Source organism: Lytechinus variegatus, chromosome 15, assembly GCF_018143015.1.
Source record: "Lytechinus variegatus isolate NC3 chromosome 15, Lvar_3.0, whole genome shotgun sequence".
NCBI classification, from domain to species: Eukaryota; Metazoa; Echinodermata; class Echinoidea; order Temnopleuroida; family Toxopneustidae; genus Lytechinus; species Lytechinus variegatus.
This window is the reverse complement of record NC_054754.1, coordinates 25415822-25442589: the sequence shown is the minus strand read 5'-3', so window position 1 is coordinate 25442589 and position 26768 is coordinate 25415822. Positions and strand designations below refer to the sequence as shown.

Below are 26768 nucleotides of genomic sequence, written 5' to 3'. Positions count from 1 at the left end.
TATAAAATGCTGTATTTTAGTTAATAATTTTATTAATCAATTAATTTAAAAATTAATTCATTCCATATGAATTAGTAAAAATTCCATATAAATTAGTAAAAAACATTTATTTTCTAAAATAGTGTCATAGTAGGCATGTCAGATATAAACATACTACTATAACTTGTACCTACGCCATATTTGGAATAGTCTCGCTGATAACACGGCGTGTCAATCATCGCATAAGCCATAACGATATAACCCTTTAAAGTTATTTACGTTAAAAAATGGCTTTACATTTAATGTCTGATGCAGATGATAAATTTATAGAAGACAATCTTCTGTCCTCTGAGGATTGGGGTGAGTATTATGTATATTGAAAAGCCCATACTATTCGTAAATATTTGAATTACTGTATTGTCTGTAGGAGATATATATTTCCGTGTGTATACCGTAGTGTGTGTACCGGTACGGTACCGTACCGTACTCGGTTGCTGCCTGAGCCGAGGTGAGGATAGCCGAGACTGAGTGAGTGAGTCTAGTAAGAGGCATGCCCACTCACACGTATTGCGAGTATTTGTATAGGGCCTACTATACTATTTACTAGCTAAAAAATGCCAATTCAATGTGGATGTGAATTGTGATTGACTGTTGAGTCACTTGAGTGGCAATATACCGACCCGTCCCCCCTCCCCTCCGTTATCGGTTTAATCTAGTAAATCATGTAAATCCAGCTCCACTCTCCAGTGCCTGTGCTAATGCAGATTCGCAGCAGTCGAACAAATTTCCTTGTACTTTGTTTTGTCTTTGGCTTTTCAAATGACATAGCAATTTTATTAGCATTCAACCTCAACTCAAGTCTCAACTGCAAGTGCAACTGCACACCGCTAGTTCGATGTCGCATTGTCGCCAGTTAGAATAGAAAATATGCGTCGTATGCAACACGCGTAAATTCCACAAGTTCTTCAAATATGCCCCCCCTCAAAGAAAAAATCATAAAATAAAAGACTGAGGGGAAAAATTAGCTATCAGTATCAGAAATAATTGTTCCGTCATCCTCAAAACAGAGAGTATATATATGCTTCAGAATCATTTCGACAACAGACAAACTACGATCTTATCATTGATTACCGCATACCGTAAATACATTATGCATGCCATAGAATGATAGACACCGGCGCATTTCCTCCAGCCAGCCAAGGCGAGCTTTACTAGTGCGCCGGTGCGGCTCGCTTGGAACTGGATTGACCGCGATGCGATGTAGCCTTTTACTAGTTTTACGTGATATTGATACTGTATTCCAATAGTTTTCAAGAAATTTTGATTTTTGAACATTTCTAGCGCGCAAGTACGGCTGTCGGCTAAAAATCCCTGAATTGATAGTTCTCGCGATCATGGAGATAAGTTCTTGTTTGGTTTCCATTTCATTCTTGAGCTCACGTTTTGATACGTTTGAGTGTCCAAGTGTAACATACATTCAGGTACGTGTCTGTCCTGGGCCCCGTCTTACAAAGAGTTACGATTGATCCAATGCAATATACATCATAGAACTTTAGAAAATATTTTGAACAAACATGCATTATGTAGATGTTGACGTTGCTGGCTGGCCATCTATATTTATGATTGATCGGATCAATCGCAACTCTTTGTAAGACGGGGCCCTGGTGTAATATACGGCTTTATTTAAATACATTTTGGCCCCTAAACAAGTTGTCCCCAGAATATGACCCGGGAAAAAGAACACACCCTAAACACGTTTGGCTATTCTTTTTAAAAAAAGCTTTGGAAAAAAAACAGCAATATATTTGACTGGCTCCCCTAGGCCCAATATTAGTGGTTAGTTGGACTCAAGATTGTCATGTTGTGAGTTCAAATCCCTGCTTAGCCATGATCTCCACTTTAAAGGGGAATCCAACCCAAATCAAAACTTGTTTTTATATGGACAAGAAAAATCAGACAAGATGATAGGTGAAAGTTTGAAAAATATTGGACAAACGAAAAGAAAGATATGAATTTTTAAAAGTTGTAAATATTGGTAATCACTATACCCATGGAGACTTCAAATTGGCCGCATATGGGATGTCATGGTGATGTAAGGCAAGGACTACTCTTCCATGTACTCCAATACATATTATGGCTAAAATGTCATTTTTCCCAAAAGTTTTATTTCAAATTATATTTTTCTTTCATGAGGACATAAAACAATATACTACATGGGTTATATTTAGATTACTGCCCCAGGGGAATGGGTACTTAGGAGAAAACCACAAATCCCTGATAATAAAGTACATGGCCTATGGGAAAGTTGTCCTTGCCCCTTGTCATAATTTACTTACCCAGTTGCCAATTTGAAATCTACATAGTATTAGTGATCTCAATTTTAAAGCAGCTATAACTTTCTTATTGCTTGTCCAATTTCTTTCAAACTTTCACCATTCTGTTAAATTTATTTTTCTCCTTCCCAACACAACATTTTACGGCCAAGGCTGGATTCCCCTTTAAGCAAAAATGACAGAGTTATTTCTGTCATCTGTATTTTGTCAGCAACAGGGCCATTCTTGCACGTATGCGACATGCAACATTTGTAGTGCATTTGCCAAGTGTTTCAACTGGAATTTTGTGAAAAATTAAGCGATGTGATATTGAGAGTATTATTTTGGCATTGCGGATATAGGGATCAATCAAATAGTATGATATTTGAAATATTTTTTTTAATGAAATTAATTTTAGAACTGTATCTTGTACTCAGTTTTCATTTCTTTTTTTTGTGTGTGTTCAATTCAGGTGATCCTGGTTTCTACAATAGAAATCATATTCAGGATTTATCAGACGATCTGAATGATGCTGAAGATATAGCCTTTAATTCTGGATTGGATGAAGAAGTAAGCTTTATAAATCGTTGCAACCTTATTTTATAAAAAAACTGTAGGATGACAAATTGTGATATTTATTTTAGGTAAGTTGTCTTTGTGGACAGGTTTCCTTTAGTTTTTCACTTGACAAATTAGTGAAACCTGGTTATAAAGGCTGCGTTGGTGGTGGTGGTGATGATTATGTTTTCGTTCATGGTGGTTGTAATGGTATATGCAGAATTAGAATGAAGATCAGAAATGGGATGTTGATAGATATGATTTGTTCTCTTTCCTACTGGACAATATTCTTTACTTTTTGTCTTTACCTGTACTTCACATCTTTATTGGAAAATCATTAACATTATCCTAAAGAATTTCCTTGGTATTTGTTGTTTTTTTTCTAATGCAATTTTGTAAAATATATATGTAATGTTTTATTACAAATGTTTATAATGTGAGCTAGTCTAATTTCTATGGGGACATAAATGAAATTGAATTGAATTAATAATGCAATTGTCATTATCTTGAAGACAGAAAAATAAATGTATTTTTTCCTAATCTCCCTTTTCTCCTCATCTCCCTTTTCTGTGTGCCCCCTCCCCAGGATGCTTTGTCAAGATCTAGTGAGTTCTTATCTGGTATTAGCTTTGCGGGAGGTTTGAGCTCTGGTGATGTTGATGTTGTTGATCTGACTAAAACATGGCTTGGCTTAACTGATGAGGAACATTACACAGAAAGTAAGTTTAGCCATCAAGAATTTTTTATTTGTATACTTAGATTTTTTTGTTATTCAGTTAATATTAGTATTATTATTATGATTATTCTACTAGTAACAGAATTAATATTAGTAGAAGTGGTAGCAGTAGTAGTAGTAGTGGTGGTGATGGTGGTGGTGGTAGTGGTGGTAGTAGTAGTACATGTAGTAGTAGTAGTGGTAGTAGTAGTAGTAGTCATAGTCGAAGTAGAAGTAGTAGTAGTAGTAGTAGTAGTAGTAGTAGAAGTAGTAGTAGTAGTAGTAGTAATAGTAGTAGTAGTAGTAGTACTTAGTAAAATTTCTAGTATTTTTTTTTTACGATTTTTTTCGTTCACTGAATATTTTGTTCATATTTCTTTTTCATTCGTTTAATTTTTTTCATTGATTAAGTTAAGACATTGGTATTTACCTTGATTGGTATTGTGTTATCGAGCTACATGTCTATGTGATCTGGATCATTTTGTAAACTTTTGATTAGGCATTGGAGGTTAGAGTTTTGGAAAGAAATTTACATTAAGCTTTCAACGACAATGCCAACACCCATTGCCTGCTGATTTGACACCTGTGCCCCATCTAAAGCCCCTTTCACAATTGGTGGTGCGACGGCTTACAACCGTTGCGATTCTGTGCAACATATATTGTGACCAAATGATTGCAAACGATCGTACAAGCAATTGTGAAACCCCCTTTCAAAAGAGTTAAAATTGCACTTGACCTAGGCGAGGTGAATGGTTACCCGGCAAGATTAATTCCTTGAATGCACTGAGTGCTGGAAGGCAGCTAGAGCTAAAGCTGGGGTAATAATAAGGTCTCACAGGCCTAATTACTAGTGGTAGGCCATAGATATTCATTCGAGCCAACACATTGCTATTTTTTTTATTTTGATATGGCTGATTGACAAAGTGTATGCATATGATTGTCCATCTAACACTGATTCTATTTTTGGTAATTACTGAACTTCCTTTTCCCTAATTGGGAAGAAATATCACCAATTTTGGACTATATTTTGACTGGTGGAAGGATTAGGGCTATTTTGCTGTTTGAGTTGATGAATCTGCTCCCCCTGACGGTGTCTTCAAACACGCCAATTTATTTTTAAAATGAGCCGGTCGAGGGACCCTTTTCTGGTCAGATATGGATTGCCAGATATAAATCCTATCCACTGGTAGTAAACATTCGACCCCCGAATTTCATCCTTATTTTTAATGAATTTTTTAAAGTGCCAATTTAACACATGAGTCTATGGGGAATGAATTAGGCCTGTGAGACCTATAGGTAACCTTGACCATAGCCTATTACATGGGGAATTCCTTAGTGGATGAAATACCTGCCCAACTCTTCAGTAGCAGATTGTTTTTACTAGTAGACATGTTTCAATCATCAAGAGGTCCAAAAACTGAACTTCATGGCTATACAAGGCTACATAGGGGGTACTACAGGTAACAAGTTGTTATTAGTAACTAACTCTGTGTTTGTGTACCTAGGCTAGGCTGTGTAGGCTGTGCGTGTGTTTGTCACTGGGGCAATTGCTTGCATGTTGTCGTGTACGTGTTTTCGTATACCGACGAGCGCGCTGCTGTAAATCGTGTATTGCACCCATCACGAGATAAAGTACACATTAGATAGGCCTTGAATCAATTGCGCTTGTGAAATTGGTTCATGGGGAAGGGAATGAGAAGAGAAAACTTTAGAATTTGGCTGAAGAGTGGTGGATTCAAGAGGGAGGGGGGGGGGTAGAGAAAAGCATAGTTAGTATGTGGGGGGGGGGGGCTGAGAATGAGTTCTACTGCTATCTTGTTCAACTTTTACTGACTTCTAGTCAGACTAGCCCCCATCCATTTAGAATACAAGCCATCTAACCCCCTGTCTCTTTCTCTTACACCCTGGCTTGGGCCCTTGTCATAGGAAGATGTGAATGTATAGTATGCTTGTATGTTGATTCTCATTTCTTTTTATTGTTATCTAATTAAACTCATGTGAATCTGGTATTTATATTTCGGACAGATCTTGAATCCAGATATGCACACTATTCATATCTACAATTTGCATTATAGGATTTGGGCCCTACATTGCATCCATTGTTGAGCTACATAGAGGCATGTAGGATGTGTGTAAATCCATAGGGCACTATACATTAGGAGTAACATTAGAAATGGTCATAACATAACACATCTGTATATTTCATGCATTTCTTTGTGATAAAGTGAGTGTACAGATGTTGAAGAAAAGCCAGGAAGGTAAATTAAAAAGAAACCTTCATGTGCCATACAATACAGGTCTCACGGGCCTAATTACTAGTGGTAGGCCATAGATATTCATTCGAGCCAACCCATTGCTATTTTTTATTTATTTTGATATGGCTGATTGACAAAGTGTATGCATATGATTGTCCATCTAACACTGATTCTATTTTTGGTAATTACTGAACTTCCTTTTCCCTAATTGGGAAGAAATATCACCAATTTTGGACTATATTTTGACTGGCGGAATGATTAGGGCTACATGTATTTTGCTGTTTGAGTTGATGAATCTGCTCCCCCCGACGGTGTCTTCAAACACGCCAATTTATTTTTAAAATGAGCCGGTCGAGGGACCCTTTTCTGGTCAGATATGGATTGCCAGATATAAATCCTATCCACTGGTAGTAAACATTCGACCCCCGAATTTCATCCTTATTTTTAATGAATTTTTTAAAGTGCCAATTTAACACATGAGTCTATGGGGAATGAATTAGGCCTGTGAGACCATAACAATGGCCTCGGAATAGATTATTTCAAAATACATGTACACATGATGGCGCTATATAAATGCCTATTATTACAATTAATTTGATCAATCTCAGCTACAAATGTATATGAAAATCCATCAATTTCATATTTTTTTACCAGGAAATTTGCACAATGTCCTTTGTTAACAAAGAGAACCACAATGAACTTTCAAGAAAACAACAAATGTATGAATCTACATTATATTTCGAAAAATATTTTAAACAAACATGCATTCCAAAAGTTGATATTGCTGGCTTTCCATACACGTTGTTTTGGATCAATCACAACTCTTTGTAAGACAGGGCCCTGGGCTGTCATGTGGTTCTCTCACTTTCCCTGTTACCATGGAATCTTTGTGTAGATTTGATACATGTATTAGTAATTGTAGCAACAAATTATTTGTATGATTATGAACTATGTATACTATGTAAATATTATCTCCTACATGTAGCTCTTTTAGTGTTCATTTCAGTACTTCATGCATCTTTAATGTAGCCACTCCCCTCCACCTCCCATACTCTTCAATAAAATCAGCAATGCTTTTAGTATCTATGACGACCACACTCTCTTCTATTATTATTCTCTGAGTATTGAAAGCCACGCTCACTACCTCCAGATGTGCATGTATGTAACCTTAAATTAAAAAAAAAACTTGGATCATGTGTAAATGAAAAGGACAATATAATTCTATTTTCAAAAATCTTATGTTAATTTTCTTTATATCAAATGCCATTATATCAGGGAGATCTCCCGATTTTAACATGCCAAATTCCTAAACAAGTAGTTTTGTTATGAGAGAATTAAGGCACAAGATAGATGTACAAATGATTACTGACACAGTCTTTTACAGGTCAATTTGCGAAATATCAAGCAAGGGAGAGACTCGAGTTTTGGGCACCTGCACTTCAACATATGTATAACAATGCCATTCTCATAGCCATATCACAGTCAATTCTTTATAATGTACATCGTATACATTTAGAGCAACTGGTATTCCCACGCCAAGTTTAAGGGTACTTTGTTCAAATCTCATGCTGGTCTGTGGCCTTGGGATCTTGATTCTCTGGTTCATAATTGTGCTACATACATATATGTGCAGTTCTCTATGCGAAATGTACACTAAATTGCATTCATAGTGAGGCCAGTATGTTTATTGTACACTAAGTGCCTCTGATCTGTTGACTCTAATCTGGTAGCATTTACTAAAGGGTGGTATAAAGCATGGGCTAACAGAATTGATTTCAAACCATATTGGGTTTAGTATTATTACCACCACTCTGTAAATATTTACATTGTAGTGAATTATTGATTTTTATCTACCCGATCTAGGCTAATAATTGTGTGTTTTATGCATGAAGAAACCACAATTGTTTTGTTCAATCCAAAGTAACAGACAAAGTCTGGAAGCAACATTGAGCATTGCACACTTCTGTCTGCATGGATGTTCATGTGAAAAATATTTTACAAAACTTAAAGCTCTGATATTTTGGTATATCTTACTAAACTGCAGATAAAGTTTAAATTCAAATCTGTAAGTGAAAGGTTTATAAAAGGTTTCAGCTCATATATGTTGTACATGTACATGTAGGTTTTCAGCCTGGCACCCAGAAAAATCTATACTCCATGTACACCCAATAACTTAATGCTTTTGAATATCAAGTGGAAGCATTCATGCCTTACAAATTATTTACATGTAAAGTACACACATCGTGTCAGATATTCCACTTCAATTTCTTACTTCTCTTGTATTTTCTTTGTGTGGTGTAAAGGAAAACCCACGTTCACCATACCTCTTAAATATCTTCTCTTTCAGATAATGGATTTCCGATTAAAAGTGAGCCCCTCTCACCCCCACCCTCTTCAGACTCTTCAGATTCCTCTAGTGAATCTAGCCAAGCATCACAGGTAACTCCTCTCACTCTAATAATATAAAATGGATGAATAAGGGAATGAATGTTAATTTGATTTATAAATGAATGGATGGATGGATGGATGGATGGACGGACACACAAGGGGGGGGGGTGTACGGACAGGGGATAGAGAGAGGGAGAGACAGACCCTTGGTGTTCACAATTCGTATTGTGCATAATGCAGAGTCTGAAGTATTGAGACTAGATTCACTCCTATATACAATGTGTCTGTCTTGACACAAAGGGAGAGTTTGGTTTCTAGTCTTCATTCCAGACATGTCATAAATGGTTAAAGTGTCAAATATGAGTCTATGCTTGCAGACTTCATGTACAGTACATGTAGATGAATAGACTGATGAATGGATGGATGGATGGATGGAATGGATGGATGGATGGATGGATGGATGAATGAATGAATGAATGAAAGAATGAACATTTGAAATAAACAATGAACAGAGGAAAGGTGCAAATTGATGAGCTAAATATGATTGAATCATGAAGAATGAATGGGAATTATAGAAGATAAAAGTGAGATCTGAAATAATGATGTTGTGATGAAGATCTCCCTATTTTTTTTTGAATATCTTTTAGGCTTTTTACACAGGATTTTCTTAACCCGGACTATCGCTAACCCCGTACTATCCTTAACCCCGTACTATTTATTTTCCTTTTCACACGTGCCAAATTGTTTTTGCTAACCCCGGATAAGGAGTGCTTGCTTTTTACACACGAAACTCGCTAACCCCGGACTATTGGTAGCTCATGAATATTCACGAGCGCACTGAGGGGTCATTCGAGTCATATCCAAAATCGCTTACTTCTGGCGCGCGCTTTTTTTTTCATCGCCGTGATCGCTGTTCATGAATATTCATTATACTTACCTCTGATTGGACATCAGGGCCGGCTCTGTTGCGGGGCATGAATGGGAGCGCTTAGCCCACTTTCGTTTTACACATGCGATCTTACCCCGTACTCTTGCTTTTAGCACCGCAATTGGTGGGATAACCCTGCTTTTTTGCAGGGCCAAATAATCCCGTACTATAGGTGGGGTTAGCCAAGGCTCCACATTAACTTTTTTTGGTGGTGGCCCGTTCGGGCCACCAAAACCTTCAATTAATTTTTTTTGGTGGCCCATTAGTAAAGTTTGGTGGCCCGAAAAATATAAAGAAAAACATTAATTTAAAATGAATAAAACAAATTGAAATATTCTGCAGTCACTAACACGTACCACTATTCTTTGTACATCTTGTATGTAAATCGTGCTTGCTGTTATTTTACTTTGCTTATTTTGTGGTAATATACAGGTATAAATTGTTCTATCATTGTAAATATGAAATGATTGAAAGAGAATAAAAGAATTGTATTGTTCCCAGGTTGTGGACTCTTAATCTCCGTATCGACACACACTCATAATGGTATAAAAGTAAATAAATAGTGCATATAGCAAACTCAGATAGATTTACAAAACAATTATTTTTCCTTTCTTCCTTTTTGATCATAAAACCTAGATTATGCAGGCCCCAAATCCAGTTTATTTTCTCTTTTCCAGCATATTATAGCAGGAGAAAATCACAGAAAAATATGCTGCAGAATTAGAAAAATGTGTAAAAGGGGGAAATAAACAAAAATCATTTTTAGAATAGTATACTGAAAAAAGAAATCAAAAATTTTTAAAAATGAATAAGTGAAATAAAACAAAAGAAAAAATGAAGAAAGAAAAAACAAAGAACAGGAAAAAAACATTTGAGAAAAAACAAAAGAAAATGTAAGAAAGATGAATAAGACAAAATTATCAAAAAATGGGGAAAATTATTATTATTATTCAGTAGAAACATGTTCTTTAATCAGGCATATTCAATGGGAAGGGGTATAAATGGTTTAATCACTGTAAAAAAAATGAAAGAAAAAATGAGAAAACGGCAAAAAAAAAAGTGAGAAAATTCCTTCCCTATATTTGACAAAATGATGGAAAAATTCACATTTCATATCAATGAAATCCCTTCCCAAAGTATTTACTTCCTTAAGAGTGGTTGAAGAAGTCATTTGTAAACAAGAAAGAAAGAAGCTGCCTATTTTTTTGGCTAGAAGAGACACAGCTTCGAAATAAACCAAATATCAACATACATACAAATGCACATATGGGACTCTGATGTACTCACCTATGTGTTTTATGTGTATTAATGCATTTGGAAATCGGTCTTTTTGAGTCAAAAGAGAGGTCATAATTCCTCCTTTTAATGCTTGCAGATAATCAGGTTTCAGTAATACAGACTGTAGAAGGGCATTTCATTGGTGTAGAAGGGCATTTCATTGGTGTAAAATGTGACTTTGACGTAGATTTTCAGAGTTCTGGGGAAGGTTTCTTAGCAGTAACATTTCGTATCGCAGCTCCCTGAGTCTGAATAGTCTGCTCGTGCACAGCTAGCTAGCTGCAGTGGTTTCATGCACACAAAGCTCAGCCAGACAGCCGGCGCGGCCGGCTGAATAATAGTTACTGTATGCTAGCGGTAGGCCTACGTACTGTCATGACTATGCAATCTTTGTGTGTGTGTATTTGTGTGTAGATTAACAAAAAAGGCGCATGACGAATTGGCTTGCAATTTGAACTGTAGAAAGTTGATAAACACATGCAAAATCGGGAGAAAAATTGCGCTACTTTGAAAATTATTGGTTGCCCGATTCGGGCCACCAAAACTTAACATTTTTTTCAATAATGGTTGCCCGAGATGAATTTTTGGTGGCCCCGGGCCACCGGGCCACCGCTAATGTTGAGCCTTGGGTTAGCCCAGTTTGCAAAAACGCTGTGTAAAACGAAAGTGGGCTAAGCTTAACCCCGTACTATAGGTCGGGCTAAATTGCCATTTAGCCCCACCAATAGTACGGGGTTAAGGAAATTTTAGCCTGTCTAAAAAGGGTATTTGATCATTAGGTATCATAGTCAAGCTGTGAACTTGTTCTCTATGCATTCAATTGTCCAAAGGTTAGCAGCAAGGGTTAAGGCAGTACCACAATACAGACCTGCCAACCACTACATTTTTGCAACTAAAATACGGCAGTACGTTTTTGCTTTAGAAAAATATGTTTTTGTAAAAGAAACAAAGAAAAAAATTACACAAATATGGTTATTACATGTAGATCAATGTAATTTCAGGTAACTTTTTTTCAATTATTTTGTTAAAACCAGGGTGAGACATATTTGTTTTTTTTTTATTTGCAAGAGCAGTGCGCATTTAGCTTGCATGCAACTTGAGCACTGCGATGAGCGAGTGTGCCACACATTTTATTATGAAATACACTTTTTGGGGAAAATACCTTTTAATTTTTCATTCCCAGAGGTTGGCAGGTCTCCCAATATTTCCTTTATACAAAAATCTTGGTCATGTAACTTTGAGCATCCATCCCTATGTTATTAAATTATAGATTTATGTCTACTTTATATTATTGATCATCAAAGTATAGGATAGAGTAGGCTTGTATAGGGTGTACCTACTTGACTGTGATACACAATAGCATTACATATACACTTGATTAATGATTGTTTACCTTCTAAAGTCAAACTTTTTGCGTTTTCATGGTATCATGAAAGCTTGTACTAAACCAACTTGTAAAAGTACCAACAACTTTGAATCACCACTTTGTGTACAATCAATCCATCCATCCATTCTGATATTTGTCCTTATCTTTGATAGATTGTACAGACTGGTGACCCATCCAATGTCCACATCAAACTGGAGTCTCCGCCCCTTACACCACCCCGTGATTCCAGCATAGATTCACCATCACCTCCCGTCGGGGGTCAACAAACTTTCTTCACTATTGCCAACGGAAACTTGCCAAACAAAGTCACCAAGTCTCTCGCCAGTGGGGTAATCAATGGTGCCAAGAAGGGTGTAGCCATCGCACCCAAGCCTATCAATGGGGCCATGAAGTTACCCCTAGCTCCTAAGCTAGAACCAGTGTCTACAAAAACATCCATGCACTCACCTACCAAGCCAACAGTTACTATTAAACAAATTCCAGGTAATGACCTACCAATGTTCAGTTACTTTGTCCTTTCTAAATCTTCATCTTTCATTTCTCATATCCCCTTCCCATTTTCTGCCTGTCATTCCCATTTTTTTTTTACATTTGAAGGTCCATGTTCTATTATAGTTGTAGAATATTGTTAAAAATCCAAGTATCCAGTCTGATATTAAGAAATTTGATTTGCTGCACTCAACTCAGATGAGGTGAATGGGTACCCGTTGGGATTAATTCCTGGACTGTGCACTTGATACAGCAGCTAGAGTTCAAACATGATGATATCAGTGTGGAGTGGAAGAGATTATATTCAGATATAAGGCAAGGTGTAAACACATATTATTTACCAGTGTGCTGGCTCAGTTGGTAGAGCGTCCATCTCACAACCAGGTTTGGAGTTCAAGCTCTTGCCGTGTCAGACCAAAAGATGTTAAAAGTTTGGAATTGCCGCTGTTTGGCATTCAACGATGTAAGGGATAGTTGCTTCTGGGCCCATGATCATTTGGGCAGAATGAATTTCTGGAGTGTTTGTACTTCCGATTTCTATTTTCATAATTCTATGGCCCGAATTCACAAAGGTGGTTTTGAAAACCCACGGTTGAGTCCATGGTTTAGGCAGATTTCCTGCATAAATAACGCTTAATTCAGCACGTATCGGGCGCGTGTATAAAACATGTCCAATGCTGATGCGCGCATTTGTCACAGTGTGCCAAATTGACGTCTGTTGCCATGGTTAGATACGCTATTTTATTCATTATTCCACTGTTTTTATTCATGAGTCCACTCTTCAAACAGTGGATTCATGAATAAAATAGCGTTGATAACCACCGCAACAGGCGTCAATTTGGCGCACTGTGAGAAAAGCGCGCATCAGCATTGGACATTTTTTGTATGTGCTAAATTAGGCGTAATTTGTACAGGAAATCTGCATAAACCATGGACTCAACCGTGGGTTTTCAAAACCACCTTTGTGAATTCGGGCCTATGATTCTATGATTTCTATAACAATAAAATATTGATTTCATCCAACAGCTGCTGTGAGACCAGCCATTGTTGTTAAGCACAGTGCTCCATCACCAACAGGGCGTGGTTCTTCTGCCCCTCCACCAGCCAAACAAGCCAAGATTATACCGGTATCTACTCACACCAACATTCCATCTCCTACCACACAACCAGTAGCAGTAGTCACCCAGCCTTGCCCTCCTGATGTTGATGTAAGTCTTAGATATTATAAGTATAAGGCGAACTGATGTCAGTCAAATTCTCATCTTTTTATACAAATTTGCAGTTGATCCACAGAATTGTATAAAGTTATGTGATTTACTTTGGAGAGCATTAAATTAATTTATCTGCTACAAATTGTATCCAGAGTCCCTTTGTGAACAATGTGCATGGAAATTTATCTGCCTTTTGGCAGATTTAACCTTTTTTTCTGATTTTGCAGCCTTCTTCCATAAGAACAAAGGAAGAAAGAAATTTTCTGCTAATCTTAAATTGATATGTTTGGCAGTGCTACTACAGACAATGCAAACTTATACACAATAAAATCACTGGTCAATGTGATAAATGGGTATTCATATTTGTGAACAGTCACCCCAAAACAAACAATTATTTGCTAGGGAAGGTTGTCTGTAAATAACCAAAATAGTAATTTGGTCTTCAAAATGCAAAAAAAAAAGCTCATCTGAAGGAGTAATTCTTCACCTTTATACCATGAAATATCAAGTTGTAAAGTTGCAAGAAATGTGCATAAACCATGGGTTCACGGATGGTTTTCAAACATGGCTCTGGAAGAAAATGCGTAATTGCTGAGAAAAGAGCAAAATAAGCACAGAATTTCTTCAAATGTGGGGTATTTTTCCAGGTGATATTAATACACTGTCCCACATATGCTTTTCTGTGTTAGTGATCATCAGAATGATCAGCTTTGAGCTAAGATTTCATGATTTCAGAAACACAAGTTAACATTGATGTACCAGATCCAGATATACATGTATGATATTAATGTGTTGACAATTAACCTTGATTTAAAAGACTTTCTCATGAAATAATTGTATGCTGCAACTACTTTCATTTACCTTTCATTTCATTGTAGGTAAAGGCATGGAAGAGGCAACAAAGAATGATCAAAAATAGAGAATCTGCATGTTTATCAAGAAAGAAGAAAAAGGAGGTAAGAATGATGACCAATCTTTTTATGTTATAAAAAATATTTTTATGTTTTAAAGAAAAAACATGCAACATGATTCATCTTGTGATTGTTGTTTCTCAAAAAAGAGAAGGAATTCTATCATTTGTGTACCAAAAAAAGTTTTACAAAGTTATTCTTTATCTTAAAAACAGGATTGTTAGAAATTGTGGTTTCTTGATATGAATTTTCAAAGGATTTTCACCAACTATTACCAATACGCTGCTTACTTTGAATGATGAATTTTATTTTATTTTGTTCTTTAATGATCAAATGCAAAATGGTCGGGCCATGATAGGGATACTCTCTGTAGACGGTTACGTATTGATCTCTTTATTATACATGTAGGCAGGGGAAAAATCACATGCTGCTTGGGTGATTTTGTCCCCTAAAGAAGAGCCTTGGAAATTAAAAGAGAGTTCTGGAAAGTCCCCCATTTACTGCAATGTTAAAGCTTATCCAATGTTCCCAATATATGCAGTAAAAAGTAGCCCCCCAAAATCAAACAATGCATAATTTTTGCCTGCATGCATGTTTTTAGGAATGTATTTTTATATATTCTAAAGCAGTTATTGGGCTAAATCTCTCTCTTTCACTCTCTCTGACCTTCTGTTTTCTCTCTTGACCTACGTTTGTTTCAGTATGTACAAGAGTTGGAATGTAAAGCACAGAGCATGGAGAAAGAAATCCAGAGGTTAAGATCAGAAAATCTATCACTTAGAAGTAAGATGGAAACACTGGTCAAGGAGGTAAGATGTCAATGATTTAGCTTTGCCAAAATGTCTTGTATATTATCCTGTTGTTATAATGAATAAATATGCTGTGATGCAACTTTTAGAGAGAGCTCTGTATCTTCATATGTTAGATAGCTGGTATATTCTTTTGATGAATTAAACGTTTCATTTAGTCATGGTATACTTATCATTATCACCCGTATCAGACATCTGAGCTGGTCATTTACAAAACCGTATTGCCCTACATTTTCTGAATATCGGGAAGGGTAGGTATATTGTTTGTATTTTCCTCGGTCTCAGTGCGCGTATTTACTTTGCATGCAGAGACGAAGCAAAATATACCTTTGTATTTTCCCTGGTCTCACATCCGGGAATTTGTGGATGCGTATAAAGAGATACGCTTCATAAGGATCCGCCCACCAACAATATACGTCATAATAAAGACAACGCTGAATCCGAGCGCTTGCAAGTACGTCATAATGGTAAAGTGCAGAGCCTAGACCGATATTAACATGACACAATAGAACTCTATTTTTAAAAGAAATATCCCCATTATCATGATTTTTGCTCTAGATATCTGATTTGGATGATAATAAAAATATTGACTGGCTCTTCTTTCGGGGAACATCAAATATATTGCCCTCGTCTAAAGACTCGGGCCAATATGATTCATTTGCTGGCAATATATTTGATGTTCCCCTCAAGGCCAGTCAATATTATATAATTATTTTGCAATAAAAATATTTATGTTTTGAGGGTTTGTTTCATGAAGCTTTCGCAAGTTGAGTATGGCTTCATAGGATAATTATGATTGTGCAAAAATTATATTTTCACCGTTCAATAGTTTAATTGTTTGATTGGTGGTGATTTTTTTTTACCTGATTGCTAAGAAAGCATGATGCTTGTAAGCAAGCAACCAGAGGACCGACGGCTTAAGGTCCTCTCTGAAGGACCTGGTAATGAGGATTAATGCCTTACCAAAGGGCACTAGCGCACCAAGTGGGAATTGAACCCGGGTCACTGGAATACGAATCCCCCGCTCTACCGACTGAGCAAACAAGGGAACAATTTTGCTTACAGTATTACCTGATATTGAATAGCACTTTCGTTCCTAAGAGGAAAGCTCTCAACTAAGTTCTGTACAGTCCTATGTAAAAGTCTGCTACACAAAAAGACCTTTTAAGAAGCACACTTAAAAAAAAAGGAGTGCAAATAGTGATGCAATACCAGAGAAATTGTTCCCTGCAAACCTTTATACTTTGCATTTAAATTGTATTTGGTAATGAAAAAAAAAGATCAAGGTCTGTATATTTCACTGTGTTAACAATTATTCTCGTTCACTTTTGAATATCTTCTGCCCTCAAAGCCAATTCTTTCTTATAATTCTTTAACCTTTCAATGCCTAACATCAATTCCTTTTCTGTAATGTTTATTCTTTACAGAATACAACTCTAAAGAAAATGCATTCATCTGTTTTGTCATCTCCTGGGAGGACAGCCACTTTTCTATTAGGAATAGTTTTAATTATTGGATTCAACCTTTCACCATTGAGGTAATATAAACATCATTGGCTGATGTGATTTTATTATTATCTTCAATTTATCGCTATATGAGGGGGGGATCTTATTTGTAGTTAACTTTAATTTGTTTGAGTATTGTTGAAGTCAGCCTTTTTCTGCTTAGAAAATGAGCCATCATTTGTGTGATATATACTGATAGATTATTTTGAACACTCTTTGTGAAAAATAAATGCTGATCTGTATTCAAACTGGAAATAAATCTTCAGATATCATTGAATGTTATATCATATCACAATTTTATTTAATGATTCCTCGCATTTTGCTCTGGGGAAATGAAGATGTCTTATGTAATAGTACTAATGTACTACTATTTTTCTCATCTAGCCTCTTCAATCAAGATGGGGGTTTAGCCTCCGAGTATGGTACGGGTAGCCACGCGGGTCGTGCACTCCTCGGCTTCTCGGAGATGCCCAACGACTCCAAGCTCCATGGCAAATCAAATCAGTCCATCCCTAGACATGCCTCCATTCGTGACATCATGGAAGATGTCCACCTATGGGAGAGCATCGCCAACCAGTCAGCTTCAGACGTTGCCATAGCAACCATGAAGGAGATCCGTTATCTCCTGCCACAGGGTAACCGGTCTTGCCCGCATCAGATGAATGTTACAGACACCATCAGGTGAATGAGATTGACATTTTGATATGGAAGGCTAGTTTAGAGGGCCGATTAAAAAAGTTGGTATAATAACAAATTTGCACTGACAGTAGTATACTACTAAAATCCTTCAATCTGATAGGCTAATCATAAATTTGTTTTAGAAATTGTGCATTTGTTATTATAACAAGTCTTTTTTAAACAAGACCCTGGCATTGGCTAACAAAGCTTCGCGACTTTTTGCACTTTACATACAAAGTCTGTGAGATCTGAAGCGGCATGAATTGTTGCAGGGATGGGAGACCTTTCTATTTTGTCTCTTGGCTGATATAGAGTAGAAGTTGGATAGAACGGAATCTATGAAAAGTTTGTGCTATATGTGTTTTGTTCATGGTTTTAAAACAAATACATGATATCAGAATGGCTTACAGCATCATGTTGAAACCATGACGTGATATACTTATCGAGAGTCTTGAGTTTGTTTCCGGATCAAAAATCCAATTCTTCTAATAAATGTACTGAAGAAAATAACTTGCCTGGTAATATCATTTTATAAGATCAGGAGCCCATTGCAGAAAGAGTTGCAATCAATCGCAACTCTAAAAATCATGCGCAACCTGATTTTCAACCAATCAACAGCCCACATTTGGGACTTGCGATTGATTTTTTGGCTTGCGTTTAAACGCAACTTTTTCTGCAACGGGCGCCAGATCACAATGACACATTTAAAAAAAATTATACAAAGAACTATACATTGAAAAAAATTATATCCCAACAGTCCTTTTCAGAGCTATAATTCGAATTACCGTAAGTAACGGTGTATTAACCGCACCCGTGTATTAACCGCACCCCCAACTTTGGACTAAAAAAAAAAACAAAATCTAAGATTTTAAGATTTCAAAGTATCCAAAGAGATTACCGGTATGCGGAAATCTGCTGTTCTTTATCAATTCATCTACAAATGTTAGAAAGAAAGAACAATCCCGACAATATTGGCAACTTACACACTCACCTCACAGTCACAGTGTACACGCACACACACAGCACTGCTATTACATTGCAAACTACGATACAGTACCAGTCATGCCAGTACATCAAATTATGATGTGTCTTTCCCAGCGTAGGAGGAAGAAACATTCACATTTCTTGCATCACAACCTCACTACCATTTTCAGAAATTTAATGTCTTAGCATGAATTTTGGATATGGGAATACAGGAAGGTTCAAGAAACAAAGAAATTGACATTTTTTCCAGTTGTTTTTTACGGCTTCATGCCGTCTCCCTCGTGCGTGGTTTACATGGTATCTTATGAAAAGCAAACAGGAAGGAAAAAAAAAAGCTGGCGCGAAACGGGACTTTGAATAGCGCCAGCTTAAGTCGCACTATAACCACATTACAACGCAATCTCTAAGCTCACTCAACTCTCGCTCATCGGTGACAAACCGAGTATGCTTGGCGTCTCTTTTAAATTAGCCAGGGAACTTCACTACTTTGAATCGAGAATAAAGTCAAAATTAGTGTCATGAAGGTGGGTGCGTTTGTTATGGACAACATTTAATTAAGATCGTAATACCGGTAATCGCTTCCCATTACCCGCGGCTCATACCCCTCTAAACGACATTGCCTGGGCGGCTACGCCCGGCCACTCGATGTGTTGTGAACTGGCATACATCGTACATGTACGGGAAGGGTTACGGCGGGCCGGCTCAGACCCGTCACCGTGTATAAACCGCACCCCCGACTTTTGCTTCTATCCCGCCGAGAAAAAGGTGCGGTTAATACACCGTTACTTACGGTACTACCCAACATTCCTTTTCCGGACATCGACACCATTCTCACTACTGTCTTAAACTACTTTAACGTGTAATGAGAACGGTCGAAGCGATCTTTGAAGCAATTTTCTAAGCCGGTTTAGAAAACCACCTCGTGATGTAGTTTTGAAGATCGCTTTAACGTCAAACTGGTTTTAACGTGAGGACAGAACCATTCTTCAGGAAGTGATCTTTGCACATTTTGAGCGCGCTACTCCACACACTGTGTAGAATGCTTATGCTGCGGTTTCAAATTTCGCGCGAAACATGTGACCTCACTGAGAGTGTTCCCATAGCAACAAGACCGCTTTATAAGAAGTGGTTTGGAAAACCACTTTCAGATGATCAAATGGGAATGCTAGCAAAGCAATCTTCCAAACTGGTTTCCTGAATCGCTTTCCAGTAAACTAGTTTTAGAAACCGTAATGAGAACGGAGTCTATTTCGCTTAATGCATACTGCAAGCAAAAATCTTGTTATGCTGTTGACACTTATCGCTGAAAAGAACAGTTACTGACATTGTGGTTAAGTGACACTGGTTTATGATTTAGATTTTTTTTCTTCAAGCCAGAACAAAGAAACTGTCACAGAACAAATTGATTTACAAGTCCTTTCCATATTAGACATGATAGAATGAGAAGTGATACGGATGCATATGCCATTGAAGCACCCACCAGCAAGTATATATTAGTATGAAATAACATATGTTTGTAGGACTCAATACTGATTTATAGCTCATTTCAATCTAGTCAAAATCATTAACAAGCATGTATTGTTGATTGATGAATGGATTTTTCCCTCTCAAGCTTTTCTGTTGCTTTCATTCCGATTAAAGTACCAGGTTACTTCTATGTACACAGACTTCAGTTAATAGTCCAAAATGGATATTTGTCATACGCACTTTTGTAAGCTATCTTTACAATACAAATGGAGATGCAAAATCTCTATTATTCTTTTTCTGGTGGCATATTTTATCAATCAATCATTCATGTACAGTTACTTCTCCCTTTTCATTTGTTGTATTACAGGCTGACAGATGTTCTTCAGTACTGGGCTAAAAAACAAAGCGTGGAGCAGAAGAAATCTAAGAAAGAGGAAGAAATACAAAAGAAGGTATATTTATATACTTTGACAAGCTTTGTATAAAGTTCAAGGCTTAAAACTTGTATCATGTTTGAAAATATCTTTTTGGCCTGCTATTGTAGCAATTTAGTGGTATTATATCCATTTAATAAAATGAAAGTTTTCAAAGTTTTCAAATTTTATCATGTTGGTTTTGTAAGTCTTGAATCCTTTGTAGTCTTCCCTGATTCTCCTTTAATTATGACTTACTTATATTTGTTAATCTTATTAATAACTAGTATTTTTAGATTCTCCAGGTTTTACCATATATTGCAGTGCTCAGTTCAGTATATAGATATTGTGCAATCTACCATAAATCAATAATGTTAAAAAAACGACTTTAATTATTTCTCCTGAATTGTTATTTAATTCATCAATTACAAATTAAGCATTCAGTGTTAAGTAGGAAATTTTTAATAATTTGTATACACTGTGAATAATTCATATATATAATTTTTTTTTTCAAATATGATGCATATGATTTGTATTATAATATTACATAATGTAAATACTGTTGTGTTATTTTGTTTATTTTGTTTCGTTTTTACAAAAAAGCAATTCAGTTGCTATATACACGTAATTACAACATTAAGGGGGGCCTACATTTTTCAAGCTCTGCTTTTCAGTTGGTCCTCCCTCCCTTTCAATTATTTATATATCTCGATTTGATGATTGTCTATTGTAATTTTAGAATGTTATTTTTGTATGTACTTCAAATGTGATGTTACTATGTCAATTGTATCATAATTCTAAATATGAAATTGAAAGTGGAAAATAAAATAATTGAATTGAATTTTTCATTATCATTTTTTTATGATTCACCCAGGCTACATTTCTTAGTTTTTCCATGTTTACTGTTTCAGAAGAAAAAGAAGAAGCGCCGTCAGCCCCAGCACGGCCGCTTCCGTTCAGGTCCAGCGCTTCATGTGGAGTCGGATGAGAGGGCGCTTCAACTGTACGATCATTTTTTCCAGAGAACGTATGATAACCTGCTGGAGGCCCTCAATAGGAGGGATGATACGTTCTATGTGGTGTCTTTCAGAAATGTAATTATTCTCGTAAATTCAAAGTCTCTTCACTGTCTTCAGTTTCATTAATAACTGCCATACGACAAATTGATCTGACAGATTTCCTTAGTTTTGATTGGCTGAGATGTGCAGACATCTGACTGTTACTATGGTAACTGCCGGATGTTGACAATGCTTACAATTGTCATGAAACTGTTCCCAGGAAACTGAATTAATCAATGTCATCTGTTATGTGATTCATTTGAATATGAAGAAGAAATTGTCTTTGTAATTTCACAAATATCAAAAGATGTCTTCTTTATAATTTTTCTTCACTGACTCTTTTAATGATAAATGAAGTTTGATGCTGATTGTTGGTGATGCCATTACTGCAGTTTTAATGACTGTCAGATTTATTTCTTTGTACATTTGTGCATTTTGTCACTTCTCATAAACACATTCTTATATGGTTTGTCAATACATATTTCAGGATCATTTGCTGTTGCCAGCTACTGCTCATAACAACACACACAGACCTAAGATGTCTCTTGTTATGCCTACAGTCACTGCTAATGGTGAGAACTTTCTATTTTCATATAACTTGTAACAAGTGTGGTTTGCCCAAACTTGGTCATTGAAAATAATAAGTGGAGTAAGAGAACATTTTAGGCAAGAAAGTGAAAAATGAGTATTTGTACTGTATAAATCAATGTTGACTGATGTAGCTGTGGTTTCATTACACTATGTACAGTGAAACAATAATAATAATAATAGTCAGTTCTTGTATAGCACATAAAACATTAAGAATAACGTCTCTATGTGCTTCCAAAGGACTTGGATATTATTACACTGGCTGTAGCTCAAGCAGCCTTTCCAGCTCTCTGCATTTCAAGGAATGAATTCCTGCCAGGTACCCATTCACCTTACGTAGGTTGAGTGCAGCACAATGTGGATACATCTCTTGCTGAAGGAAACTACGCCATGGCTGGGATTTGAACCCACGACCCTCTGTTTCAAAGTCCGGAAACTAATCCACTGGGCCACAATGCTCCACAATATTGGTGCTTATTAAAGTGTCTTGTCCAAATTTGGGCTTGGCCATGCAGTGGGCAGACATCTAAATCCCCCTTCTTTACATATCAATACCCCAAAATTGCTCTGTCATTTTTAGTTCGTATGGATACCCAGTAGTTTGAATAAGGGGGTGAAATGTTTATGGTCTCTCATTCACTGCGAGTTATACATAGCTAGTCTTTAAAAATATATATATTGAGATGACTATCAATAATAAGGAGAATAAATTAGCCTGCCATTTTAATTGTATAGAGAAACTAAGTTGTTTAGGGAGGAAAATTACTGTTTTACCTACTTGGAAACATAAATATTACAGGTATAAATGTATTGAGCAGTGAATTAGTGAGTTTTCATTCCAACGGACCTGAGTTACAAGCTTACACTGTGCAGAATGTTGCATTATGGGTTAGCAACCTGGCAAGATTTGAGTAGTTTAGGACTTGAGATAGCTGCTGGTTTGTATCTGCTTTAATTAAGCTCCATGATAGAAGCTTTGAAAATGTAGAATATTATGATTATGTAATAATTTGTTTGATGTCGTTAGAGTCAATGTGGAACACTCCCAAGGATCACATCTCCATGATGCAAATTGACTGTGAGGTCATAGACACCAAGGTAGTACACGTCAAGGACCACGCCTCCACCCCTTCTCCAGTCGACGACCATAACAAGACCGCCTACCACCAGCCCTCCGTCCCTGCCAGCGCTCAGCATAGCGATGCGGCCACGAGGCAACCCATCTCAAGAACCGCACCAAGCTACACAGCTACCGACGGGATTGGGTACCACCCTAGGAACCTTACAGCAGTCAACACACCATAGCCAAAGTAAGTTGCATCATGCAGGAAATATAAAATGATCAAAAGAATTTTGCATATGATGATTGATTGATAGGGCTGTGGTTTTAAAGCTAAGGTTATTCTTGACAGCGGAAAAGATTTTTTTACACGTAGTCAGCGTTCTCGCCAGAAAAAAAATTCACCCATGTCGGGGACTTGTGCTGCCACTCCCGGGGGGTGGGTGCGGAAGCGACAGCCTTTTCATCAAATAGAGACGCTAAGGAAGCCCCATTGTGGCGTATTTTTAAGCCCACACAAATGCACATAAATGCTAGGCCTGGGAGTAAACATCGATTGATCGAATGGTTCGATTGGCATGCCGCCAATCACCAATCGATTAGCAATATTTACACAAATCGAATGTTTGGCAGATCCCGATTATGACATTGGGAGAACTCGAATACCCAAGTAATAATAACAAAATGACAAGAAAACAATGATGACACTTCATACAGGTTTAAAAATTATGTTACCGAGATAATTTTTCAAAAATAATCAATGATTGTATTACATTCACAGTTACACCAACATGAAAGCGCTCCGAATTTTTTTTAATCCCACCCAACCTTGCCCTCCATACACAAAATGAGTTCATTGTCTGCGTGCACAAAACAATAAGAAAACACACAACCAAGCTCACTTGAGCTGATTGGACGTTCGGATAGCCCATGAAACTTTTGGGAAACAAAGAAGAAGGCAGTGGTTCCCTTATCAGGAGAGGTCATGACAGAAATAAATTGACCCCTCCCCATCTGTGTGTGTGTGAGGGAGAGAGAAAGATAAGGGTGGGAGCCGGAGAATTCCTTTCATGTTTACAAAACAATAATGCAACCTTTTTTCTATCCCCCTCACACAATGAAAACTACATTCCAACATGCGCCCGTCTTCACCGGTACTTTCTCGACTAGTCTCCAAAAATAGACCCAGTTATACATGTAGGTTCAAATGATAAAAAATCGTAATTTTAAAAGGTATTTCAAATTAAATATTTTGCAAAATATTTTTTTGAAATACATGTGTAGAATCGTGGGCAGTGCCACAAGTGGGGCGGGGACATGGTGTGGGCAAGGGATGAAATTGTTCAAGAAATGCTCCACCTGGGGTCAGTCTCAAAGAATAGTTCATGAATGAGTTGTTTACATCTTTGGGCTTTGGACTTTGGACTGATCTGGGCTGATTCATTCATATGCAGGGGTGTGGCACTTGGAGGGATGCATGCATAATACCAGAGTACCAGCATGGATTTAGGAAGGATTTTCATTGGAACAATAAACTGAAAGTTTTAATCTCATTTCATGTAGTTTCTTTTGATATAAATATCATGGAGAAGGGGAAAAAGGTCCTACTTTCATTTATTCTAAACATGTGACTTTGATGGAGATTTCACCATAAAGTAGGTCAACTATTGTGACTTAAAAGACCTGATTCCCGACGAACAATCGAATCATTCGATTATTTTTTTCAGGAAATAATTGAATGGTAAAAATGACAATCGTCCCAGGCCTAACATCCATGCACCATAGCGGTCACGCACAGTTCTCAAAGTCCTTTGCTATTCGTTCATTGTGTGCAGAGAGGGCGGGATAAAATGACAAACACAGTACAACTCCTTTGCTATTCGTTCATTGTGTGTATAGAGGGCGGGATAAATGACAAACACAGTACAAGTACATGTTCCTTGTATATACAATGCATTTATTCCAAGTTCCACTCCCATCATATCAGTAAGCGCAGCTACCGGTAGGTCATGGAGCATAGCCGGTGTGATGTGCGGGGCAGACGGGGGAATGGGCAACGGAACGACCGTACCATGCCGTCATATGCCCGCAATAGCCGCGAGCTAGCTGGGCGCCTTGCCACTTTCCTAGCCGTAGTAGGCCTGTAAGTGGTCTTAAGTTGGTGGGACTTCGGCGCAACCCGATAAATGAAGTTGATATCACCAAGATGAGTTCATGGAGTGTATTATTTTTTCTGAATATTTCCATTTAATTTTTCCACGCATGTCGCTGAAATTTTACGCATGGTTCCACTTGGTCTCCATTTCCGCACGCATGGTGTTTGAACCATGCGTATTATACACTGGCGAGAACGCTGCACGTAGTGACAAGTAATGTTAACCCCCACACAAAGGCCCGGTAACACACGCTTTTATTCTTGGTCATAGAGCTTATTTTATGCTTAGTTGCTTTGATCATTATGTGCAAGTATGTTTACAAGTCAATTGTACGCTCAATCGCTATTAAAGATTTGTGATACTAGTTCCTGTAAATTATCAGTATTATTATTGAAAATTTAAAATTTATTGGTCAAACATTTCAAGTGATCCGAAGTACAGATGCATGGATAGGTTTGCAAAGTTTACAAAATAAGTTTATTATTTGTGGATGTCTTTCATTTTTTCCTTTTTAATGACTTTATTTATGAAAGAAAATGTTTATGTGAATTTTACCCCCTTGATTTGTTTTAATTGAACTGTTTCTTTGATATCTGATAGCTTTTTGTAATGGATTCAGAGTACAACAAGCAATAAGATGTTGGTGTTATTAGATTTAAGACAAATTAGACTGAAGGAAAATACATTTTCCTTTGATTAGATTTGACCAATTGTTCAAAGTCGAAGAACAAGTGTAATTTTGATAGATCCTAATATTTATGTTCCTTTTAAAATCTCTTTCCCATCATTCCCCCCCATGCAGTATATGAAGTTTTGTATCCGGAGAGAGTGCAATCTTGGAGTTTTAAGAAGAGGTACATGTATACGAACAAGTATGTCGCCCATTCCAGTGGTTTCTTTCAGTTTTTGTTGTACTTCATGTTTATTTATGCGCCACATCACGTCATTAAAGACGGATCATTCAAACTTTGAAGCTATGATATATTTACATAGTTCTTTTTATGATGAGACTCCAACACACACACTCACTGTTTTTTTTTTTTCTTTTTCTCAGTTAAAAATAGGTGAAAGTAATTATGAATTGTGTTTTTTTTTTTATTAATATTCAAGTATTTTAGAAGTAAAGAGATTTAAACTTGTTTTGTTAAATCAACTTTCTGGGTTTAAATATCTAGCATGTATTAGTACATGAATGTGGGATGATAAATGACGAGAGCTTCATTTTGTAATGTTAAAAAAATATTTTGAAATCAAAATTTAAAAAAATAATGTGTTAAATTTAGTGTTGCCTTAATACACTAAATTGCCTTCAAGCAAAGTGTATGTTATATGTCACAATATTTTATTGTAAACTGTTTGTTGGGATTGGATACGGATCTGACTGGTGGAAGCCTATTGTACGTTGTAATTTCTTTGTATATGAAAATGTTTTAAGTTCTGAAATATTTTTGTAAGATTATTAGTAAAGCATGCATTATAAGAGGGTGTTCCTATGTCTGATTGCAATTTGACAATTCAATCATGTAATTACATGAGAATGTTCATGAAATTATAAAACCAGAGTAGATATAGATTAGCCAAATAAGCCATTGACTACTTGAATCTCTTATTCCCATAGACTTTGTACAGGACCCGCTTG

At 36.8% G+C, this 26768-nt stretch overlaps 1 protein-coding gene across 1 annotated transcript; it reads left to right on the top strand.

Moving 5' to 3' along the window:
* Positions 1–233: 233 nt before the first annotated feature.
* On the top strand, positions 234–26358 carry LOC121428720 (cyclic AMP-dependent transcription factor ATF-6 beta-like). The gene is made up of 15 exons (XM_041625529.1): positions 234–339; positions 2764–2861; positions 3436–3568; positions 8167–8258; positions 11953–12283; positions 13316–13497; positions 14379–14456; positions 15113–15220; positions 16648–16757; positions 17110–17406; positions 20222–20306; positions 21179–21361; positions 21813–21897; positions 22941–23223; positions 25932–26358. Exons 1-14 carry the CDS (start codon positions 267–269, stop codon positions 23216–23218), a joined length of 2133 nt encoding a protein of 710 aa, XP_041481463.1. The 5' UTR covers positions 234–266; the 3' UTR covers positions 23219–23223; positions 25932–26358.
* Positions 26359–26768: the final 410 nt, after the last annotated feature.